This window comes from Hippocampus bargibanti, linkage group LG11 (genome assembly GCF_051943395.1).
Source record: "Hippocampus bargibanti isolate YZ-2025 linkage group LG11, ASM5194339v1, whole genome shotgun sequence".
NCBI classification, from domain to species: Eukaryota; Metazoa; Chordata; class Actinopteri; order Syngnathiformes; family Syngnathidae; genus Hippocampus; species Hippocampus bargibanti.
In genome coordinates this window covers 19,732,880-19,758,153 of record NC_142744.1, presented here as the reverse complement: position 1 = coordinate 19,758,153, position 25,274 = coordinate 19,732,880, and the positions used below count along the sequence as shown (strand labels likewise).

At 42.9% G+C, this 25,274-nt stretch overlaps 2 protein-coding genes across 7 annotated transcripts in view; one reads left to right on the top strand and one right to left on the bottom strand.

Moving 5' to 3' along the window:
- LOC148891879 (voltage-dependent R-type calcium channel subunit alpha-1E-like) overlaps positions 1–25,274 on the bottom strand; it is a 117,064-nt gene that overhangs the window by 36,464 nt on the left and 55,326 nt on the right. For all 6 annotated transcript variants that reach the window (XM_089008707.1, XM_089008699.1, XM_089008701.1 and 3 more), the window contains 10 exons: positions 23,050–23,208; positions 12,413–12,603; positions 10,007–10,110; positions 9,807–9,922; positions 7,543–7,596; positions 5,920–6,000; positions 5,616–5,825; positions 5,430–5,542; positions 4,296–4,408; positions 4,091–4,222 (listed from right to left, as the gene is read on the bottom strand). In XM_089008707.1, coding sequence (XP_088864833.1) covers positions 4,091–4,222; positions 4,296–4,408; positions 5,430–5,542; positions 5,616–5,825; positions 5,920–6,000; positions 7,543–7,596; positions 9,807–9,922; positions 10,007–10,110; positions 12,413–12,603; positions 23,050–23,208 — 1,273 coding nt within the window. The remainder of the gene's footprint in view (positions 1–4,090; positions 4,223–4,295; positions 4,409–5,429; positions 5,543–5,615; positions 5,826–5,919; positions 6,001–7,542; positions 7,597–9,806; positions 9,923–10,006; positions 10,111–12,412; positions 12,604–23,049; positions 23,209–25,274) is intronic.
- On the top strand, positions 65–3,363 carry LOC148891880 (uncharacterized). The gene is made up of 4 exons (XM_089008643.1): positions 65–77; positions 872–1,579; positions 1,707–2,332; positions 3,280–3,363. The coding sequence occupies exons 1-4, from the start codon at positions 65–67 to the stop codon at positions 3,361–3,363; spliced, it is 1,431 nt and encodes a 476-aa protein (XP_088864769.1).

Genomic DNA, 25,274 nt, shown 5'->3' with positions numbered 1-25,274 from the left:
AAGATCGAGAATCAAAGAACGGGCAACCAACAAGGAGGAAGATGCTCAGCTATTTTCATTTCCGATGTACGTCCATCGTACATGGTGTAATGAGATCGATGAGAAGGTTTCTTCAGCCGTCATCTATACAAAAGTGAAGGTTTCGGACGTTTCGCCTCCTATCCAAGAGGCTTCGTCAGCGAACTAAAGTCTGACTGGTCGTATCGGCCCCATTTATATATCCCTAATGTCCAGACATGGTGGCGCCGGACACAGCTATGATAGGTCCCTACTCTCAGGTTGGGGGGGGCAGGGGACCCCTCCCTGTGGCCCCACTGATTGTTCCTACATTCCTGACTAACGACTGGCCTATTACCCCCACTCCCCCCGGTATCACCTCATCAGCATAAGGACCCTCATCAGCATTGCGAAAGTTGCCTAACCTGTTTTGCCTAAGCAGGCTATTCTATGAACGATCCAAATTGAACCTCACCCCACCAGACCGGTTTAATGAAGGATTTTGTTGTTTTATAAGAATCGCTTCTTTTACCCCCCTTTCAAACCATCTATGTTCTTTCGCTAAGATTTTAACGTCATTGTCGTCAAATGAGTGGTTGCTAGCTTTTAGGTGCAAATGTACTGCCGATTGAGGCCCACTAGTATTATCCCTACGATGTTGATAAAGTCTTTTTTTGAGAATTTGTTGAGTCTCCCCAATGTACTGCTCTTTACAATTTTCATTCTTACAATGTATGGAATAAACTACATTACTTTGTTTTTCATTTGGTAGCCTATCTTTTGGATGCATCCATTTGGTAGCCTATCTTTTGGATGCATCCATTTGGTGCCTATCTTTTGGAAAACAACAAAATCCTTCATTAAACTGCTGCAGAACCGACTCTACATCAAGGCCGAGAAGTGCGAATTCCACACTCCTCCCTATCCTTCTTGGGCTTCGTCGTGAAGCGGGGGCAGATCCGGGCTGAACCCGCCAAGATCGAGGCGGTAGTAGAATGGCCCACGCCCACCTCTCGCAAACAGTTACAGCGTTTTCTGGGCTTCGCCAATTTCTACCGCCGCTTCACCCGCGACTACAGCCGGAAGGCCCTCCCTCTCACCCAACTCACCTCCACCAAGACCCCGTTTAGGTGGACGGAAGAGTCTGACGCCGCGTTCCACCTGCTTAAACGGGTATTCACTCACTCCCCAGTTCTCCGTCACCCCGACCCCAACGCCGCCTTCATTGTGGAGGTAGACGCCTCGGATTCGGGAATAGAGGCGGTACTCTTCCAGCGCTCCTCAGTCGACCAGGAGCTCCACCCTTGTGCCTTCTTCTCCCGCCGCCTCAGCCCCGCAGAAGCCAACTACGACGTGGGCAACCAGGAGCTGCTCGCAGGAGACTGTTCGTGCCCCCGTCGCTGCGCTCGGAGGTGGTGCAGTGGGGCCACGCCTCCAAGGTTTGTGAAGGCCTGCCCGTCGTGTGCCTGTGGCAAGGCTTCCCACCAGCGCCCGGCAGAACTGCTCCGCCCCCTACCAGTTCCCCCGCGTGCTTGGTCCCACATATCGCTGGATATCATCACCGGCCTCCCCCCATCCCGTGGTAAGACCGTCATCCTCACGGTAGTGGACCGGTTTTCCAAGTCGGCCCACTTCGTGCCGTTGACAAAGTTGCCATCCGCCATCGAGACGGCGACACTATTGGTCAACCACGTCGTCCGTCTCCACAGGATCCCTACGGACATCGAGGCCCCCAGTTCGTGTCACGGGTCTGGAAGCAGTTCTGCAGGTCCATGGAGGCATCGGCCAGCCTATCCTCCGGTTATCACCCACAGTCCAAGAACCAGGACCTGGAGGCGGCCATGCGCTGCGTGTGCCTCCATCGTCCCTCGGCCTGGTCCATCCATCTCCCGTGGGTGGAATATGCCCACAACACCCTCGTCTCCTCAACCACAGATCGGTCACCTTTCATGTCGGCCTGCGGCTACCAGCCCCCACTCTTTCCCACACAGGAGGGGGAGGTGGAGATCCTGTCGATACAACACCACCTATGGCGGGCCCATCGTGTATGGAGGGAGACCAGTGCAGCCCTATCGCGCACGGCGGCCCGGAACCAGAAGGTTGCGGATCGCCGTCATCGTCCCGCGCCGGCTTACCAGGTGGGGCAGAAGGTCTGGCTGTCCACAAGGGACCTACAGCTGGCCGGGACCACACCCAAATTGGGGCCGCGATTCGCGGGCCCCTACACCATGGAGGCCAACTTCTATACAGTACAAGAGTTGCTTCGCCCGAGGTATTATTTAGCCACAATCACGTCTGCTTGTACGCACTGTATCGCATGCTGTTTTGCACCCTCGTGTGCCTCTTTATTTTTTATCTAGCTAATGAGGTTGGGCGGATTGCCCCTGCTCACCCACTAGCTTTGCTGTTTTGTCACTTTTTGTTCAACAAGTTTTTTCCGGGTCCGCGTTATCTCGGACCCGCGCTTTTTGTTAATAAATCATCTACCAGCACCAACCACTCTGTCACCTGCTTCGCGATCCACCCCTATCACTACGTTCCTACTTGCCAGCTGCCACTGTCGCCGTCGGAACGTGACAGGTAAGGTCGATTCACGGGTACTAGAGGGGAGGATCCGTCGGGAAGTCGAGCCTTAGATTTAGAAGCAGTGTGGTTTTCGTCCCGGCCGTGGAACAGTGGACCAGCTCTACACCCTTAGCAGGGTCCTCGAGGGCGCATGGGAATTCGCCCACCCAGTCTACATGTGTTTTGTGGACTTGGAGAAGGCGTTTGACCGTGTCCCTTGAGGAGTTCTGTGGAGGGTGCTTCGGGAGTATGGGGTACAGGAACGCCTGATAAGGGCCGTTCGGTCCCAAGATGACCGATGTCAGAGTCTGGTTCGCATGACAGTCTGGTTCGCAAAAAGCAGAGCTCTCAATTTACCGGTTGAGCTACGTCCCAACCCTCATCTATGGTCACGAGCTATGGGTCGTGACGGAAAGAACGAGATCCCGGATACAAGCAGCCGAAATGAGCTTTCTCCTTATGGTGTCCGGGCTCTCCCTTAGAGATAAGGTGAGAAGCTCGGTCATCCGGCAGGGGCACAGAGTCGAGCCGCTTCTCCTCCACATAGAGAGGAGCCAGATGAGGAGGCTCGTGCATCCGATTAGGATACCTCCTGGTCGCCACCCTCGTGAGGTGTTCCGGGCATGCCCCACTGACAGACGACCTCAGGGACGACCCAGGATGTGCTGGACAGACTATGTCTCCTAGCTGGCCTGGGAACACCTTGGGATCCGCCAGGACGAGCTGGAAGATGTGGCGGTGGAGAGGGAAGTCTGGGCTTCCCTCTTGAAGCTGCTGCCCCGGCGACCTGACCCCAGATAAGCGGCAGAAGATGAATGGATGGATGGAAGTGACCTTTTTAATATTTTCAGTGCGCCAATGCAGCACTCATGTCCAACCCTGAGTATAACAAGTATTCTGACTAACTGGGTTGCCACAGATCCCCTCATCATTATTACTGAGCCGCTTCATAACCACAAACATAATTACTGCATGGAACAGGGATTTGGTAAACAACCTTGGATCATGAGCCACAGGCTGCTATCGTGATTGCATGTTGTCATTGGTACCCTTAAACCTTAAATTGATGAATCACACTTGAAACAGAACAATATTCACAAAATGTGTCATTTGAAAGCGAGTGGCCATAAGCCACGGGTGTCAAAGTCAAGGCCAAATCCGGCCCGCCACATAATTTTTTTCGGCCCACGAAAGCAAATCAAACTTGTGAAATTCCATGATGCTTGCTAAAATCCTAACCAAAATGTCATATTTTTGAACGTAAAACCACAATAACAGTCATTATACTTGATTTCATATTTGAAAACTAGTTATTCATAAATTTGTTGTGCGCCTCTATATGTAATATGTGGAGGAGATTAAACATTCTAATGGCTTCCCCAAATTCATAACGGCCCTCGAGAGGAAACCATTACTACAATGTGGCCCGCGGCAAAAAATGACTTTGACATCCCTGCCATAAGCAGATACGCAGTGGAAAATGTGCATGCCTCGCAAAAAGCTAACAATGCACCTTTTTTGCACCTACCGTCCTCCGAAAAGTTGCATTCCCAGCAGAGCAAACACCACAATGAAGAGAAACAGTAAGAAAAGCAGACTGATGATGGACTTCATGGAGCTCATGAGCGACACAACCAAGTTCCTGAGAGAGGCCCAATATCTGACAACGACAAAATCCAAGCTCTATAATGAAAAGTACACGTTTTGACGGGGCGTAGTGGTGTCCTGCTTACTTGGTAATCTTGAAAATCCTCAGAAGTCTCAGTGCCCTCAGCACGCTGATGCCAAATGACATGCCGGGCCGGAAGAATCCATAAACCACCTCAACGATGCTGCCCACAATAACCTGCAAAAAAAAGGTTCAACTGCCATAGTAGTTTGGCTGACATACTCAAAGTATTGGCACCACGAAATTTAACAAAATCCATTTGAAAATCTCAAATGCGAGTCATTTAAAGATTGCATATTGTGGAAAAGGCCCAGTAGATGAGTGGTGAGCGTGCCAAATTCAGAGGTCGGGAGTTCGAGTTCCGCTCCGGCCTCCCCGTGTGGAGATTGCATGTTCTCCCTGGGCCCACGTGGGTTTCCTCCGGGTCCTCTGGTGTCCTCCCACAATCCAAAAACATGCATGGCAGGCTGATTGAAGCACTCCGAATTGTCGGAAGGAGTGAATGTGCGGACGGATGGTTGCCAGTCTCTGTGTGCCCTGTGATTGGCTTGCAACTAATTCAGGTTGTCCCCCGCCTAGTACCCGAAGACAGCAGCTCCAGAACCCCCTCCCGCCCACACGCGACCCTAATAATGAAAAAGCGGTCTGGAAAATGGATGGATTGTGGAACATTTTGTGTTCCTTGTTTTACACATTACATAGCTAGAGTGTAAGCTTAGCATTATGTTAGCTCACCGTTTTCCAGCATTTAATTTTAAATAACCAGCACATCTTAAAAGATTTGTGTTGGGTGAACTGTATTCATTGACCAATTCTGAGTCATTTTTACTGCGTGGTGATAAACCACTGTCTAAATGAGGGAGCATGCAATACAATCTTCACAAACACTCACTTCAATTCAATAGAATTTCATTTTGTTTTTGGAGCCAAGTGCTCAGTAGTTATGTGCTTTGCAGTTTTCACGAGATTCAAGGCACTAGCTCAGCGGGCCGTACTTTGGTCTAATGAAATTAATGACATCCATAAACACCATTGGACTAGCAACATATAGAGTACACAGAATAAGTCAAGTCTATTGACAGAATAAGTCAAGTGTATTGTGATCAAGAATTTGAGAATGTTGGTGTATTTTCAAAAAGAAGCATACATGTAGGGCTATTCTGTGTGCTTTGATTGTCAGAAATCACACGGCACTCACGCCACTGTCGAAGCAATTGAAAGACGAATGGAAGTAGAGACGGAAACCTAAACCATACATCTTCAAGAACATCTCAGCTAGGAACAGACCAAGGAACACAAATTCTGCATAGTCTGGGGAGAAGGAAACAAGCAAGCCATGAGATCAAAATAAATGCCATCCGTTACTCAAAAAGTGACAACCCACAGAGGAAGATGGTGAGCCAGTCGGGCTGGTTGTGGTGCACGATGGCCACGCAGATGGTGTTGAGAGCCACCAGACTAAGCACCATCAGGTAGAACGTGTCCGTCTTCACCATACGGCGGATGGAGATGCGCAGCATGCGCTCTTTACGACGCAGGTAGGCGGCCGGACCACGGCGACCGCTGCGGAAGTTCATCCTGGAGCGGGACATGCCTGTCAGACAGACATGGTGGGGTGGAGAAAGTCCATACATTCTTTAGCTATTATACATAATATAATTCAAGAGACAGAAAGTTAAAAGGCTCACTGGCAGTGGACATGTCCGTGAACTTGTCATCTCCCGGGGCTCCTCGACGTGCACCTGTCTTCTTACTTGCTCTCTTCAGCACTTTTGACATTTTAGTTGAATGACACAGTTTAATCATTGAAATTCACAACATAGAGAAACAAAGTATTTGGCTCTCCATTCTTTTGAACAAGGGTGCTATAGAAAAATGGAAGTATAAAAGAAACACTTCAACATTTTTGAAATACGCGGACGTCAATCGAAAATATTGTTTGTGTTCTAAAGTTAATTTCATCAGCTTTTTGTTAAAGGTGCTCAGGTAAATAGGTGAAGATTTGTCCACGTTTTGGGGGTGGCCAAAAGCCCTCTAAATCACAGAAATGATCCCGAGCTCTCCACTTAAAGTAGATGAATTCCATCTCCAAATTGAAAACCCAAAAAAGGACCAAACTGCGCTAAGGTTAACATTTTTCACTTGAGGATCATGAATGGAATGTCTTCATAAATCAACCATTGAGTACAAAGTGGAAGAAATTATTTTTGCCTCTAAAATTGAATGATCGATATTCTCTAAAGTGTTTTGAAGATCAATGGTGTTATTTTTTTTATTATAAATGGTTCATCTGAATCTTCCAATATCAGAATCAGAATGAGAACGCTTTTAATAGGTCCACAATGGGAAAAATGTTTTGCAGCAAAATTGAAAGGGGTGGTGGAGGGGGCTCAAAAGACAAAAAAAAAGGATTCCATGCACAAAAGTAAATATCAGGAGTCCAAAATGTTCAACTGCACATAAAAAGTTTCAGAGAAAGAACTGTACATAGTGCAAAGTATAAAAACACCATATAAAAAACATATTTGATATATGTAGCTGTAGTGAAGAATATAGAGGAAAGTTCTACCATCCTCTGTCCAACTTCCCCTTTTTTAACTGATCTTGTAGCCCATGTCAAATGTAATTTGTATTTATTTATTTTTGGGGTCTACGGGTCAGGGGTAATAGAACGTGGCCTACTGAAAAATGGATAGCAGGTCGCAATGGTAGGTTTAAAAAAACTTTATGCCAGGTTACAGTAAGGCTTAAACCTTCTATACCACAGGTGTCAAAGTCAAGGCCCGGTAGCCAGATCTGGCCTGCCACATCCCTTTATTTGGCCCGTGTAGGCAAATCAAGGTTTTCAAGTTCCATAATGCTTGCAAATTGTCACATGTAAATCACATTACCAGTCATTATTCTTGACGTCAGATTCGTAAACTAGTCTTTCATCAATTTGTTGTGCGCTATGTATGTATATGTGGAGGGGATGACACATTCTAATGGTTTCCCCAAATTCATTACGGCCCTCGAGAGATAATTGTAGCTACAATGTGGTCCGCTGTAAAAAAAAAAAGTTTGACACCCTTGTACTTTACCAAAAAGCCATTGGAGATACAAAAAAAATAATTTAAAATGACCGGAGTGACGCATATAGAATATTATGTCAATTTCAGGAATACATTTTGTACACTCTATTCCATATTAAGCCAAGGTGAATTTACAATATGCAATTATAGTTCGTTTTATAGTTGTTAAGTTGTTAAGTTGTTAAGTGAAGCACTGACAGTTACTGTAAGCAAAGTGAGACAGAGTCATTCAATCTTTACCATCTAATGCTGATCTCCCTGAATTCTTGTTCTCCTCTGCCAGCATCACCTCCTCTGTAGAGAGAGACTAAGTGAAAGTTTACGACAGAATTTTCCACAAATAATGGCTAGAGGCTGTTTATTTGCTCAACTGCAGATGGATGAAAGCCATCTAACAGTTTAAAAAAATAAAGAGAAGTATGTTATGGAGAAATGCATCGAAACGGTGAGACATGAGGTAGGCTGTGTGGGATATATTAATAGAGTTGCTTCTCGCAGTACACCCATTGATGCACACAACATTCCAAAATAATTGTGTATTGGGTCGAGGAGAAAACGCCTGGAAGATCTTTCTTAATCCCACGCAAGGGACTTGTTTGTTTCATACAGTAAGACTCTCCTCTTCAAGACTGTTTTCAGTTGGTGGTGCTCGTTTTTGTTCGCAACAGAGTTCAACTGAGCTATGAACTGAGGTGCAGTCTTTTCCATAGCAAACTGGCATTGTGGAAATTAACTTTCCTGGTCAATTTTCTTGTATTCCCTCTTGAACATTGAAAGACCACAGAATTTTTCCCGCAATAAAGATTTTTCCTTTTACTGTTTTGCTGTTGATAAAAATCAGGGATGGACAACTTAAATTTTAGGGGACAGGGCTGTCAGCCGCTCTGCCCTCAAACTCTGGAACTCGCTTACTCCCAAAATTCACAAGCTTGATTCTCTTCCCAGCTTCAAATCCCATCTCAAAACCCACCTATTTAAAATCGCATTCTCTGTATCGTTTTATCTCTTGTTCTTATTTATAATTTTATCTGTGGCTTTATTTATGTGCCTGTTTTGCGATTGTAAAGTGTACTTGAGAGCTTTGAAAGGTGCTTATAAATAAAATGTATTATTGTTGTTATTATTAAATGCGGTAATAAGTCATGAGTGATCAGCAGCGTGATTGGTTGGTGGTCGGAGTGTGAGTGGTTGTGGCACAGACGACCACAAACTTCTTAACCGGTTGTATAAGGACTATGCCATTTTAGGAAAAACAACACATTAACACATTTTTCAATTGTGCATAAAAGATTCACAATCGCAACCACATACTAGAATGTGTTATTTCCAGTCCAAAGGCCTTTCTTGCATCAAAAAGACCTTTCAAGGAGGCCACAAAGCTCCTGCACTAGTGTCGATCCCTGCAGCTCAGCAAGGGCGGTTGTGCAAATGTGCAGATTTGTTTTCCTTTTCTCTGAAAACCTTTTCAGATTTTTTTAAATTACTTCCTGTATTTGATTCCTATTGATCCGCCATTCTCGTTTTACATGGAACATATGCATAGAATATTTATCACCATTTTTGGAAGATTTGGGGTTGGCAAAATCAATTGGTTATTTTTAAATGCTATTTGCTTTGTGTTGACTATATTGTGAAGCGCTTTGTTACAGCTGTTGTGAAAGTGCTATATAAATAAGAATGTGTTATATTGTGTTGTTGTGTAAATTACGGAATTAAGTGGTCACTCAGACTGCGTTTTCTGTCCAAAGTTGCCCATCACTAATGTACATCTCCTGTCTCTGTCTGATGGGTACAGTTGCCATGTAAGATCCCCCTCAGGTAAATGCCAAGTTCCCCTGCCTCGTATCCTAGCATGTACCGTACTAGTACTAATAATTATATAATAATAACCATCCATCCGCCTATTTCCCGCCTGCTTATCCTGTTTTTGGGGTTTTTTTTCCCCTGTGCGAGGGAGCCATTTGTGAATGCTGCACTCGGTGACTAATTGGGGCAAGTGCCTATTAGTCTATTTAAGGAAATACAGTTCACCCTGAGTGGCTGGATTCAATTTTGGGAGTGATGCTCACACTGATGTAAATGCTCAAAGGCCCGTGTGACATCCTTGATATGAGGAGTTCTCATTCTCTTCCCGGTGTTCGCAATATCTCTCACTCTCGCTTCCCACACTCACCCACATGAACAAGCACACACACGCACGCACACACACACACACACACACACACACACACACACACACACACACACACACACACACACACACACACACACACACACACACACACACACACACACACACGCACACCCACTTCACATGCATACTTGTGCACACATTTACTGTAAAGCTAGTGAGTCAGTATCACCTTTTTGTCACCCTCTACTTGCGTGGGAGATGGCCAGTGCAGATGCCATTATCGCGCTTGTGTATGCAACCCTACAGCACAGACGCTCAGCGATATCCGAAAATGACGTCGGAGTTGGTGCAGTTCCAGTTGTTGCCGTACCTGCCCTGTCTATCCAGGCGCGGTAGCCATTGAGTTCACGCTCCACCTGTTGCTGCCTTCGCAGCTTCATGAAGGCTCTCCTATTCTCCACCCGCTCCCTCTCCTTGGCAAACTCGCTGAGTAGGGATGTTATAAAAGAAAGGGACAGTCATTTACAACCGTGAATAATGTAAACACGCAGAGGAAGGGGTCACACTCACCCCGAAAGGACTCCCAGCACCAGGTTGAGCACAAAGAAGGAGCCAATGATGATGAGTGGGATGAAGTACATCCAGTTCCATGTGGGACCCAAGGCATCATTAGTCTGAAATTGAATTCATTATAAACCAAGGATACAACAATAATAACTCATATTTTATGTTTCAATGTGATTCCTTTGTACGCAAATACTTGAGAAGTGCAACTTTTTGATGTGGTACCAATTTACGATCCATCAATTCTCTGATTTATGTTAGTACGGCTGTGAGAAACTTCATTGTCTATTTAAACTATTTGTTGCTAGGTAAACTTTGTATGGCACCAAGTAATTATAACGTATAATATAATGTATCTATTTTACATTAGAAACCTTCTCATTAATTTACATTCATAAATTGTATAATTCAAATAATAATAATAATAATAATAATAATACATTTAATTTATAAGCACCTTTCAAAAGTCTCAAGGACACTTTACAGTCACATGATATTTTTTCTGCGGGTGAGCAGCGGCAGCCACTTTGCCAGAGTTTATGGAGCTCAATCATTGGTATGGTATATTTTAATATCATTTTATTAAAACAAAAAAATGCAATATTGATTTTACTGTATGAACTATTATTATTATGTATAGAACTATTTAAACACTTGTAATATTTTGCGGATCAAACGGATCAAACCTCTAAAGATGGAGAACACTGATTTGCTGTGGCGACCCTTTGAAGGGAAAAGCCGAAAGAAAAAGAAGAAGAATATTTTGTAGGGATCATAATTATTCACCATCAATCGGAAAGATAATACATGTTTTTTTTTAATAGCTTGACTTCACAAATGAACAGGTGCTCTGTTTTAAATAGAAAATACAGGTATACTATTTCGCGGTACACTTATCGCGGGTTCAGCGCATCGCAGATTTTAGTTTCAGTAAAAAAAAGTTAAAAAAATTCCAAATGATTTTTGTACATTGCTGTAGCTTGATTGATTCCCAGCGTTGATCAATGACAGCTCAATATTTTATAGCCATGTGGATTGGCTGTGCATCTTCTCAGCTCCTCCCAGAACCCGCCGTCTAATCACATGGGTTTGATCAGTATCTTCAAATGCTTGCCTTGTTCAGTGCTTTACATTTAGTGTGTCCGTGTGTGTATGTGTGTGTGTGTACGCGCGCACACGTGCGTTTGTGTGTTCACATGAGAGAGACAGAGAGAGAAAGAGAGAAAGATTGGGTTGTTACGAAAAAAGCAGCACTGGTCTCACCGCCTCCTTAATTGACTAAACATAAACACATTGGCTGTGAGAAGAGCAAAGCAGCTGGTCAGCAGGTCGCTGGAGGCTAATGCGGGCTCCACTGTCACAGGTGCACAAAGACAATGCTGAAGAATGTTAGGGACTGTATAACGTTTTTTAATTAAACATTTAATCAGTTGTGTATCCTCCTGTGCATCCCGATTTTGTGGATTTTCACCTATCGCGGGGGTTTCTGGTCCACATTAACCAGGGTAACCGTGGATTTACTGTCTATGTACAGTAATACCAGTGTCTGCCCGGGGCGTGCAACTTTTACGTTGGGCGTACACCTTACACAACGTCTCCGCCCGAGTGGCCGCCAACTTTTTCAAGATTTTTTTTTTTTTTTCAAATCAAACGTTTGCTTTATTCCGATTTCGAATTCTTCGTTCGATTTGGAAAATTTGAAATTTCGGTTCGTTTGGCAATTTGCATACTCGGCAGCCAATCAGAAGCCTGCATCGAATATCTTCGTGCTCCCGGGTGCATTTGCATATCATTTTCCAAAGTAGACGCACAGAGAACGCAAAAAAAATAGATAAGTGGTTAGGAATCAAGCCAAAACATCAGCCCCAGAAGAAAGATTAAAAAGAAGCTAACAATGTTTTTGACGCTACAAAATAAAAGTATCGTGATAAGAGGAGTTCATGTGGCTTGTCGCAGACGACGCAACACAAACATTGCATTGTGCAACGTGCCGAACAGCGTATGGACAAACGACAACTGCAGCAACATCATCAGCAAGGGATATTTACCATAAATTAAGCAAGGGGGCATTTGTGGTAGGTACATCAATTACTTAATTTTAAAGTGTTGTTCTGTTATATATTCTCATTATCAATCCTTTGCAACAATGTTTTTTTTTTTTTGCAATTAGTCGTCTTATTGTGTTTCAAGTTGTGAAAAATGGGGCAGGCAACTTTATGGCTGGGCAGGCAACTTTTCAGAGTAACTTTTTGTCATGAGTTTCAGACACTGGTCATACGTACAGTAATTATGTTTATCATCTTTAAATTATACAATGGAGTGTTGCACTTTACATTTTAATGTATAATTGATGTTTAATACTTATATTAACTGCAAGAACATACACTGACACCGTGTCCAGAACACACTTACGTTGTAGAGAACAGCCGTCCATCCTTCCATGGTGATGCACTGGAAGACGGTGAGAACGGCAAACAGGATGTTGTCAAACTGTGTGATGCCGTCATTGGGGCCGATCCACGTGTCGTTGCAGTCGTATCTCTCCGGACAATTCCGTACGCCACATGCAAACGCCAATTCGGAGGAGTCTACCGTCTCGTTGTCTGGGAAAATAATTCCTGACTGTTACTATGTGTTGGAAAGTCAGATTCCCACAGCACTGACATCACCGGGGTCAGAAGCATATACAGAAGACACATGTGAAAGGGGATCAACTGTCATGTTGCATGTGACATATATTAATGCCAGTCATGTTCGATGCCTGTTGCACCCTTACGAAACTTGGATGAGACCCTTTGCTGTTGTTATTGTCACATACAGTAAAAATCTTCAAGGCCATTCCCCCTTATAACGCCCTGGCAGGTCTCACTGTCATTGTCACTTGGCGGACGGAAGCTACCTTCTCGTCCAGTGCGGAGAACCTCAATGTACAGGCACCATGTGGGCGATAAGTTTTCCCACACATGCTTGGTGCTTCTCAACTTAGGCATTTTCCAAATGGAAGAGAGTCCAACCCCTCTCAAGAGGACTGGTACTAGATAGAGTCAAAATGTACGTGGTGGCGAGCTCAACTATATTTTGTTGTTATATTTAGTCATGGGGGCCTGTGAGATGGATGGTGGCAAACGGCCTTGGCAGTCCAATCCCTGGCCACAACAACAAAATCGAAGGGCATGGAATGTTTTTGGGACATTTTCCTATTTATTCCTTACATAAAAAATATACAATGTTTATTGATCTAGAATTCTAATTTTTGTCCTCACACATTGTCAATTCTCAGAATTTTTTTTCCGACATAAAGAAAGTGCCGAATGTAATATGCAAAAAAAAAAATAGTATTGTTCAATTTTAGTTTTTTTTTATTTTTCTCTTAACTTTACTTTTCTGCATTTTATTTTGGATGAAAAAGATTGGAATGTATTGGACTGGATTTGCCTTTATTCGTCTCGCAGTGTAGACATTTACATTTCACAGCAGCAAAGTTATAAACTTTGAATGAAAGTGGTGCAAAATGATCAACTCACAGCAAATATCAGACATTTGCGAGATAGCTGTTTTTAAACTTTTATGTGTGTTCAGAGAATTTAATACAAAACCATAACATTCCTCCCCCTTCATCTCTTTCTGAGGGTAGAAAAAAAACAAGTGATGAAAAAAGATACCTTAAGTGAAAACAATCCCTGAAGCCAGTATTTGAAAAAGATGCCACCCAGTGAAGAACAAACTGTATTGCTTCCAGGTTTTTGTAAGCAAGTGATGGAGAATAATAATTTATCATGTTTAAAAGTGCCGTGCTTTGCTGACCAACTAAACAATGGGCCTACAGTCAAAGCGCAGATGGCCACAGTAAATCTGATACGGCACGATGAACCGTCGTCTCCATCAAGATTCTAGAAGGTCCGGCCTTGCACAGAATTTAGGGCTTGAGATACTCCTTTTTCACCGGAGTTATTTACGGCTTAAACATCCTGCACAAGCGCCAGATTACAAACTTATCAGTTCATGGAAAAGACAACCAATTAAAATGTTTTATGTTTTACTGCTTGCAGCTGTTGGTGCTCAAAAGGCCCAGAGGCGTGGTATGCAAATCAAGAAAACTATGTTTACTAATATATCACTGTAATTTACATATACTCTCAATAAATAGCTTGGCAGAGGGGCGCAGAATTCAGACGTATGTCATCTGATGACTGCGTCTCCTGCCGGCAGTGGGGACAATCTTTCTGGTTCTGAGTCTCTGTCCACGGTGTCTGTCTGTCATATCTCTGACATTTTTGGGGGCTCGTCCGGGATGGCAACGCGTCTCCTGCGGTGAGCGGTCTATGGCGACTGTCAAGAACCGGTGCACCGGCAAGGCCAACAAGATTTCGAGAGGACCTCCTTTTCTTGGGGTCAGAAGCCAGGCCTGCTCGCCGGGTGAGACGCAAACGCCATCCCAACGAACCTGGGCGGGCTCGGGACCGGAAGGATCGTCTCCAAAAATTGAGGTCAGTCTGATAAACGATAGTACAAGCCTATTTGTTTAGGTCTTGGAAGATTTTGGATAGTACAAGCCTATTTGTTTGGGTCTTGGAAGATAGAGAATGTTCTAAAGGGCCAGTGCGCCATGGAAAAGTACGTACAGAAAGTCAGTCGGATACTGATTTAAGGTAAATGAGAACGTTCTAAAGGGCCATTGCGCCATGGAAAAAAACGTACGGAAAGTCAGTCGGATACTGATTTTAGGACAAGCCTATTTGTTTGGGTCTTGAAGATTGGATAGTACAGCCTTTTGAAGGTCTGGAAGAATGAAAAGCCTCGAAAAAAATTAAGCTAGTTCATGTGGTAGTGAGAGTGCTGAACTGAGCTTAGTTTTTGGGTACACAAGGACTGATCATCCTTGTGGTTGTGTGACTGTGTCTGTGTGTCTGTGTGCCTGTGTGAGCATGCGGGTCTGTGTGTCAAGCTTGCGAGCTTGACTATGTCGCGGGGTTGTTTCGGGCGTGACCGCATTTGAGTGTGATTGGAATTGCGATAACGTGTCGTAATTCATATAATATACAGTGGGATTCAAACAGCAGACTTTTGTGGATGCAGTATGCAAGTTCTCCTCACCCTTTTGGGGGTTGAAGAAGGAGAAACCACAAATGTAAATTTGAATTGCTGTCCTACTGAACGAACCCAGTTATAGAGTCCGCCCTATGCGGTGAAGAACTGGACCAAATTCATAGAAACAATAAAAAAAAAGAGATAGAGAAGGGGGATGTGGAGAAAATTGAACGCTAATAATTCGCTCTGCTTCGATAGTATTAATGAAAATTTAATTCGGCGCCGGCACCTAAATATTTTATTTCGAAAAAACATGCCGGAACGAGATTGCGATTTCATGTAAATTACAGTGAAGTCGAGGCACTAAGCGAAAGTCTTCCCGTTTTTTGGAAACGAGTTAAATCAAATTAGTTGCCAGTCTGCCTCGATGACGAAGAATTTGTAGAAAAAACCAATTGGTTGATATAGACGTTGAAGGATCGACACTGTTTATTCAAGTAAATATTTACGACGCCGAAAGAAAAAAAAATAGATGGAAAACCACACAAGAAAAAGGTGGAAAAAGGTAGCGCGATGCGTGTTCCGGCCCGCAGATCTCAGGCAGTATTTAGGGGCGCCCCGAATGTATAAAAAGTTGACAACACACTTGTTTCTGCTTTGAACGGACGAAGTGTTGGAATGTGGTCAGTCCTACTCGGACATTCGAAATCAAACTGCCTTCGATCTGAGGTGCCGAAATAAGGTTGATGAATTAATGCTCGTCGATGTCAAACACCAAATCGATAATGCGATATAATTATGCCTATAAAAAGAGAGTAACTTTACTCTGAAGGAGATGTTGGCGGAACTAAAACGTTATTAAAATATAAAGATTGGGCAAAAAGAAAATTTAGCATATTATGGCCGTATGGTTGTAAGCAAAGAGAAGTGTCCGAAGGCAAGAAAACTGCCAAACTTATTTTGAAACTGACACGGACCGCATTTTCGCACAGAGAGAAATGCGAGTTGGGTCCAAAAAAGTCCCAAAGTATTTGGTTTCAGATTTCAGAGGGTAACGTGAGTTAGAATTTTACATTTTACATCAGGAAAGAGAGAGACAAAAATCATATTAGTGATGGATGGCATTCTATTAGAATACGTGTTGTATGGAATTGTGATTGATATTGATACATTTAGAAGGATTATGATGGTTCGAGAAAATATGCTCTAAAATGAAGTAAACAATACGATGAATAATTAGAAATTATTTTTGGGTATGCGGGAAGGCATGTTATTTTGCTGGTTTAATCTGGAATGTTTTTGTGTACTGTTGATTTTCGACTGCCTCGCTTGGGCAGCTAATATAGCAAAAAAGACAAGGTCTAATAATTCATCATTGCCTCAGTGGGAAGAAATGTGAAGACGGTATGCTTTGGTAGAGTGAAAGTTTAAAAACAATGTTTTGAGGTTTGAATTAACTTGTTGCATTTTTCCCCTTTCGATCACAGGGGATAGAGAGAAGCGGTGTTGACCACTTTTTCCGCATACGTTTTGTTTTGAGGCAGTTATGAGATAGCATTTGTTCTCGAGTGGTGAGTACTGATGGTTCTGGAAATAAAAGGTGAGCTGTGTCGACGATATAATACGTGCGTACATCTAGACTGAACGGAATTAGATTAGAAATAAGGAGTTGATGGGTTAAACCTGTAGGCAAGAATACCTGAGCTCACCAAAAATGTGATATAAGGTTTAGCACAATTGTTAACACTGTTGTGAGGGTTGAGGATATTGATTGGATTAAAAAAAGAAGAATTTACACGACGTTTGTTAACAAAATACTCTAATCAATGTGTGAGGGGCTCCTCATGCAGTCATAAATCACAAGAAGGGGAGGATAACAAACATTCAAGCGCGACAAGCTGTTCACCAAAAATTGACCAAATTGAAAGTGCACAAATTGAAAAAGAAGATAAAAATGTTTTTTAAGAGGTGACAAGATATGTTCAACAGATAGTAAACATACAAGTATTCAGATGAGAAAACTAAGATGTCGTAGTTATTTCCTTCACATTAAATCAGGAAGTTGTCTTTTATGGCAAAAGAGCAAGATTTGGTTTTCTCTGTGAGTGGTTCCTTATCAGGGCGGCTTGTCACTCTGTTCAAAATTCACGATGCAACTGTCAAGAGTACAAGACTCCCCATTGTGGGGTGAAAGTGAAACAAACAGTGTGCATTCCCATGCAGTATGTTAGTTTGAAACTATCTGACTGAGCTAAGACACTGATGAAGGAAACAATTAAAGTTTGATTAATTTGAGTAAATTAATACAACATAAACGTGATAAAAGCATGATCCTTCGTACTGTAACAGATGGAACTGGCTCGGCGATTTATAAAAAGAAAGAAAAAAGTAAGGAAGAATTAATAATGATACCAATTATATTTTCGAACTGGTAACTGCTATGCGACTGTGGGATAAGATTCAGCCTTTATAAACTTGATTCAATTATTGAAATTATTGAAATTATGGAAATAGTTAATGTGTGGCCACCGTACTTGATCTGTAAAGTGCAAAGATGATGTTTGAGAAATGCCAACTCAATTCTATCTCTCCTCCACCTCAGATGGCGCTACCTGACAAATTCATTTTTGAATGTTATTTTATGTGCAGCGATCCCGAATCAAGGCCGAGAAGGTGACTGTGGGAATGTCCAGGCTACAAATCGACTTGTCACATTTTTGAGAAGACAAGATAGAAACGTCTTTGGTTGCGCCGCACACATTCAGGGAATTTGCGGGAAGCTATGCTCCTCTAATTAAGAAAAATCTAACAAACAAAAAATCTGACCGAATGTAAATTAATGTGTCCAGGTTCCAGCACGGCTGGCCCATCCCTCTAGCACCACTTCGAAATTATGGCCGGCTGGCCGCAAAGGCTTGACCAAGGCGGCATGGCTGTGGGGCGGTAGGATGAGTGCCTGAGGGCGTGTGCGAGGAAATCTCTGAAATCAAGCTGGCTGTTCAAATTGTGGTGACGTGAAAGAAATGGACTCTGAATGCACAGCCACTTGCATCCACCCGTTCAGACAAGCTCCATGATGTCCACAGCACTGTCAAGCCGCAAAGCCAAGACATCCCACCTGCTCCCTGGGATAGAAACTGAACTCCAAATGCTTGCTGCTGGCCTCAAAGAAATGAACTTGAGAAAGCTGAAACACATTTGCTGCCACCCGTTCAGCGATCAAGCCACAAAGCCAAGAGACATCTCACCTGCTCCCTGGGATGGAAACTCAACTGAAAGTGCTTGCTGCTGGCATCACAGACCTGAACCTGAGAAAGCTGAAGCATGATTTGCTGCAGAAAAGGACTCTGAATGAACAATCTCTCACAATGCAACTCCACTGCAACCACTGAACTCCTGCAACAGTACTGGCTTTGATCCCTTGATTTCCTCCACATGACCCGACCGACCTCATGATAATCACCCCACTTCACAATGCCTTTGACACATTCGAAAACGACATTGATCCCTATTCCAATTTCCATAGGTGCATGGAGGATGTGGCAGCTGTGTGGACCTATCAGGAAGCTCTTTGGTTGGTAATGTTAATTGTTAGAAATGCCTCGTGAGCTGTGTCTCAATAGTATGAAAAGCTGTTTTTCGCAAACGTTTTGGGAAAAAATTGTTAGCTTAAATCAAATTTTCCTGAAGTGAAATTTTGACTGACAATTTCAGACATTATACGTTCATACGTGGACATTTCCCTTTCACTTATCTTGGTGTGAAGATGGGATTTTTCTCGCTGCATGATAGGAGATTTTGTTGCTTGGAAGCCACTCTGTGGCCAATTTGACCTTTCTTTATTTTACGATCCCAAATGGAAAGAAAAATTCCAATTTGCATGGTTTTTGGGGGGTTTACATGATACCCTCGTGCAAACTGACTAATTGGAGGTGCTTGATTTTGGTAGTTTTGTTAAAATGCCTCAACTTCTGCTCTTTTTCAGAAAGGAGTGGGGGGAGAGATCGACAACATTTTGACCGACACCAGCATGCAATTGAACCCAATCGAACAAATATATCCAGCATGCGTCAGATGTGCGGCAGCATTCAGCAAATGGTTTCAAAGAGAAAAAAAAATGGCCACATTGTTTTTGTTAGAATGATACCGATTGTCACAGTGGCGACTTTGTTCGAAATTTTTACAATGTCAGCGAAGCAACAGGAAATAAGAAAAAAAGGAAAAGATGGTTTATATGCCACACCAAGTGACTCGTAGATTAATGATGATAATATTAATAAATGTAATTTGAAAGCGCTTCTTATTGCATTCATAGATGCTTCACAAGAGCTAAAATGCTAAATTAAATGTACGCCTGAAGACAAGCATACTTAATTGACGCCAAAAATCGATCTAAAAGGAAGCACGAGTAACGAGATTAAAACATGGAAGAAAAAAAACATTGTGGGACATTTTAGGTTTTGAGCGCTGATTCACAAGTGGGGGGGTCATAGTTTGCGTCCTATGAGTGGGGGCGGCTATCTGAAGGCCGGGTGCCCCCAGTTCTGAGTCTGGCTGCGGGGATGTCAAGAAGATTTGTGTTAGAGGATTGGGGGCTGCGGGACAGAGTGTTTTGGTGGGGGTCAAGAAAGATCAGATGAGGCCTTGATTGTGGGGGTATTTATTGGGGTGTGTGCAGCAGTGTGTGGAAACAGAGCGGAGAAGGAGAAACTTTTTTTTAAGGTAGAAGAATGCGGTTTTGGTAATTTGGGTGTCGGGTGGAATGGTAGAAAGAGAGGTGCTTATCAACTTGAACTTTAAAGTTGCAACAGTTAGAGGGGGGATTGGGTGCAGTTGTCAATGATATTCAAGTAGGATAAACAGTTGTTGATGTTGTGTATGAATTGTTTCCTGATTAGAATATTAGGAGGAGACGGGTTAGCCAAAGAGATGGTAAGGGTTTTTGAAGGTGCTAGAGAAAGCAGTTGATGGGAGATCAACTCCTATGCTGATGTAGTTGGAGACTTTTAATGTTTCAGGGGAAAGATAGTATATTTGTTTTTTGTTTGTTTTGTTTTTGTTTTTTTCCACGTTAACCACCTTCTTGCAGACCGTTTGGGTGAATTCCTGAGTCGGGGGACTGCAGACGGAGTGGCCAGAGACGGAAGGTTTGTATCAACGGTTGGAGACTACAGACGGGGGAAATGGGGTTCATCAGAAAACCACGGTAAGATCGAAATACAATACAGTGACTAGAATCTAGGAATTATATGGTGGTGACCTGGAGAGATATTTTAAATGGTTTGAGGCTGTGCCAATTGCGCTACTCAGGCTCGAGGGTCACCGTAAATTCTGCCAGGGGTTCCACGCCTTTTGAGGTGGAACGTGGCCGAGAGCTCCCGGCTCCATGTAAATGCATGGACCCAGGCGCTCCTCAAAGAATGGTTCATTGAGGAGACATACGCTCATTTTGTGTTCTCGTCCATTATTTTCAGGAGCAGACTGGACCATGATATACCAGGCGGCTACCACAGACGCGTCGAGGCTGGTGACGGAAGGGGCCACCAGATGACCAGAGGGACCAGTCACGCAGCCTATCTAGCGGTGTGGAGTCAAGCGATGTGGAACTCGTATCTCACAGCCTTTGGACGGAGGGACCGATCTGGATTTTCCCTGCATGCTAAGATCGGATTGCATGCTGACGTACATTTTATCCCAATATCGTTGTTCTTTTCCCAAGAAAAAAAAGGGGCGGGGATGAAATGAGAGATGTTCCCAAATTTGTTTTTAATGAAAAAGAAAAATATGTTTTTTTAGGTATATTGGTTATTATCTGGTGTCTTCAAATTAAGTTGAACTGTTTCCAAATGCCCACCGTGATTTTGAAACTGTCATCAATGAGCAATTTGTTGAACAGTAATTTAAAATGACACTCCAGTCATATAATCAGACTAATGAAAAATATATGATTAAGAGGTGGGACTGGGGGGTATATATATACATATATGCTTCCCATTGATTGTTAGGCTATTGCGGGGAATGTCTTCTGTCTTGTATTTTACCTATATACATATATCCCAATAGTATAGACACATATATGCCATTATATTTACTATTTTGTTTTTTTTCCACATTTTTTTACACTCCACGATCACTGTCAAGATAATGTTTGCTATCACTTTTAAAAATGATTAAGAGGTGGGAATGATGGAGAATAATAATTTATCATGTTTAAAAGTGCCGTGCTTTGCTGACCAACTAAACAATGGGCCTACAGTCAAAGCGCAGATGGCCACAGTAAATCTGATACGGCACGATGAACCGTCGTCTCCATCAAGATTCTAGAAGGTCCGGCCTTGCACAGAATTTAGGGCTTGAGATACTCCTTTTTCACCGGAGTTATTTACGGCTTAAACATCCTGCACAAGCGCCAGATTACAAACTTATCAGTTCATGGAAAAGACAACCAATTAAAATGTATATGTTTTACTGCTTACATCTGTTGTTGCTCAAAAGGCCCAGAGGCGTGGTATGCAAATCAAGAAAACTATGTTTACTAATATATCACTGTAATTTACATATACTCTCAATAAATAGCTTGGCAGAGGGGCGCAGAATTCAGACGTATGTCATCTGATGACTGCGTCTCCTGCCGGCAGTGGGGACAATCTTTCTGGTTCTGAGTCTCTGTCCACGGTGTCTGTCTGTCATATCTCTGACAGCAAGTCCACCGAGCTGCTCTGCATGTATGCTTGTTGCTGTGGGTGCTGGTGGGCGGGCAGATCCGAGCCAGCTTGCTTGTTTGCGCTGCTAAGTCACATGGCCGACATCGCAACACAAGAGAGGATCGGGAAAGGGGACCAAATTTAGCCTGCTCCGGGCTGAAACAAACAAGTCTGGTTGTTGACTTCAACGAGACCACAGCGATTGGAACTGAAATGGCAGGATTTACTTCATTGTGCTAGGATCAATTCGATATGATTATGACTTTGTATCGGTATTATTGATATTCGAATTAATCTGACCATACAGAGGGTTGTGTCAGGAAGGGCATCCGACGTAAAAGCTTGGCCAAAACAAACATGCGGATCAAACCTCTAAAGATGGAGGACACTGATTTGCTGTGGTGACCCCTTGAAGGGAAAAGCCGAAAGGAAAAGATAAAGAAGAAGATAAAGAATTACTTTTTTGCGTCACCAATGCGCACCGCGGCTTTGATGTCTTTCAAGCCCTTGATCTCCTTGATGTGCGTCTCAGCCTGACGCATATACACACTTGAAAATGGTATAAAAGTAGCCGTCGCGGGACAGAGAGAATCAGACTCAAATATTTAGAGACCTGCTCAGCATCGCACGGAGTTTCACAGCATGACTTGCTCGACTCCACGCCACGATCAAGCTCTGCGTGTCACCTGCCTGGGAGATCTGACAATGAACCTACTTACAAATAAAGAGAAACATCAAACTCTTTAACTTCTCTGTTGGCCTCAGTAAAGTCAAATTTCAACAGTCTGTTCCCAAAACAGCAAAGTGGCAATCCGCGTAAAACATGCCACCTTGAATGCATCAGTCTGAACCAGTCAGCCTGAAAAAAATGGCGGAAAATGAGCCTCTCTTCTCTTAACTCCTTGAGGGGAGACCATTTTTATCCAACAGAACCAGCCAGCAAATGGGCTCCAAATGAGGACAAGTGCCACACAAAATGGATTGATGGCTAATCTAATAGCTGAAATGTTCCAATAACACATACATCGTCTTCTTTCAAACTCAAGTACAACTCAACAATGGACTGGCAGTTAATCAAAGCTGCAAAATAGACCGTGGGATATAAAGACAGGATCAAAACACTTTTGCTCATGTGTGCTTATGTGTCAGCGTCTAGCCAACATATGCACGCCCACGAGCATCCAAAATGTTTTCTGCTGGTTAATTTTCTGACGCATAACAATCTTGATGTAACACACTGGCTACATCATTTTTTTCAGTGGAAAAATTCAAAGAGCGCCAACATGAGCAGGAGTGTATTGACACATCAGAACATACCAAGTATGTCGACAGATGGCAAGCAGGTGTGGTGAAGCTTCCCACTGTAGAACTCCAGGCCGATGATGGCAAACATAAGGATGGCGAAGAAGAGGAGCAGGCCGATCTGGAGCAGAGGGATCATGGCCTTCATGATGGATTTGAGTACAATCTGCAGGCCTGAGGGCAAACGCAGGATGATTTTTGCGTGCTAACAATAGGAATATAGTTTCGTCGATCACAATAAATCAATCCAGGCTATTGTGCACAAACTGTGGCCGATTCTGTGTCTCCAACAAAGGAAATAATATCATGCCTCACAATGTAAGTTTACAATTTAAATTGTGATGGCTGATTTGTTTTTTTCATCGACCTCATTTTGCCATAATTTTGGGAGATACATATACAGGTGACATCTGACTTACGACCGAGTTCCGTTACGGCCAAACGGTCGTAAGTCAAAATGGTCGTGAGTCAAAATCCATTCAAAATGTTGAATGGAGACTTGGAGGCTAAATGACTCGAACCCCCCCCCCCCTTCTGTTGCCATCACACGGTCGATTGCTGTGCGAGAGTGAGATGCTGGCTGCCTGGCCAAAATTGTCGTACGCGTTGCCGGCCTGCTAGTGCGTTGCGGTGCCAGGCGTAGAATTAACATTTTTAAAATACAGGTCGTAAGTACGGATGGTGGTAAGTCGAGCCGGTCGTAAGTCGGATGTTACCTGTATATAAAAAGATTCTTTCAACTTATGTTAGTACTTTATATGATATTAATTAAATGAAAAAAAAAACAAATTATATAAAAATAAAAAATATATACAACAAAATATGACATAAAACATTTTAATATTTAAATTTTAAAAACCTACCAGAATTACCACCATTAAGAATTAAATAGCAGAAAAAGGATTGTGATATGCACATTCTAGAAAAATTTCAATCATGTATAAAAATTTGAAAAATACACCCCCCCCCAAAAAAAAATCTGAATGATTTATTCAAGATTTTTTTGGGGTAAGAATCATAAAAGTTATTTAAATTTCATTTGAAAAATAAATTGAATATTAATAAATGTATGCAGCATTAATACTTAAATATATTTGTGCATGTTTTTTTTTTTCTCGCAAAAATAAAGCAACGAGAAATATCTGTAATTAATGAATTATTAAAAGCTCCGTATTCTGGGATAACAAAACATAACACAGTTTACAATACAATATAGTGATAACATAAAAGCAAGACAAATAGATTAAAAAAAAAGAAAAATAACTGAATATATCAAATGTATTAAAATTGTCTCCAGCATACCTTTTGTGTTACATAATAAGACTGTAAAACAGGTAAGTAGATATAAATGACAAAAATTACGTCTTCTTTTCCTTTCGGCTTTTCCCTTCAGGGATCGCCACAGCAAATCAGTGTCATCCATCTGGTTTTGTGCATCATCTTCTCTCACACCAGCGACCTTTATGTCCTCTTTGACAACATCCATAAAGCTCCTCTTTGGTCTTCCTCTCGGTCTCCTGCCTGGCAGTTCAAGGCTCAGCATCCTTCTCCCGATAGACACTCTCTCTCCTCTGGATATGTCCAAACCATCTCAGTCTGGCCTCTCTGACTTTCTCTCTGAAACCTCTAATATGAGTTGTCCCTCTAATGTACTCATTCCTGATCCTATCCAACCACGACATCTTCATCTTTGCTACCTCCAGCTCTGCTTCCTGTCCATTCTTAAAGGACAACCGAGGTCTCCGGACAAGTTGTGTCCATAATTTGTAAAATGGCTTCAAATGACTTCTACTGAGCGGATTTTACAACGATTCTACAGCATATAGCTATATTTTACGTTTTAAGACTCGCTCTGAATATTCAGGAAGTCTTGTTTTTGAGTTGGTGATGAGTCCGTACGTGACGTCACTAAAGGAACGCCCCCAACCAAAAAAAGACACATTGTAGCAGTCCTTCCATCACGTCAATGTATTTTGCTGTACATTTTGCTGTAAACGTTTTTCTGATGTCAGTTAAGAAACAAAAAAAAAAGTGACGTCGGTTGTCCTTTAAGTGGCACTGTCTCCAGTCCAAACATCATGGCTGGTCACACCACCGTTTTATACACTTTTTCTTTCACCCTAGCTGAAACCCTTCTATCACACATCACACCTGACATTTTTCTGCAGCCGTTCCAGCCTGCCTCGACACCCTTCTTCACCTCTTTTTCACACTCTCCATTGCTCTGGACAGTTGACCCC

What these genes read in the sequence shown, in the direction of transcription:
- LOC148891880 (XM_089008643.1), top strand. An exon ending in CGGCCTCCCCCCATCCCGTG is followed by an intron (nt 1,580 to 1,706) that starts GTAAGACCGTCA and finishes CCGTCTCCACAG; the next exon opens with GATCCCTACGGACATCGAGG. An exon ending in GCATGCTGTTTTGCACCCTC is followed by an intron (nt 2,333 to 3,279) that starts GTGTGCCTCTTT and finishes GGGATCCGCCAG; the next exon opens with GACGAGCTGGAAGATGTGGC.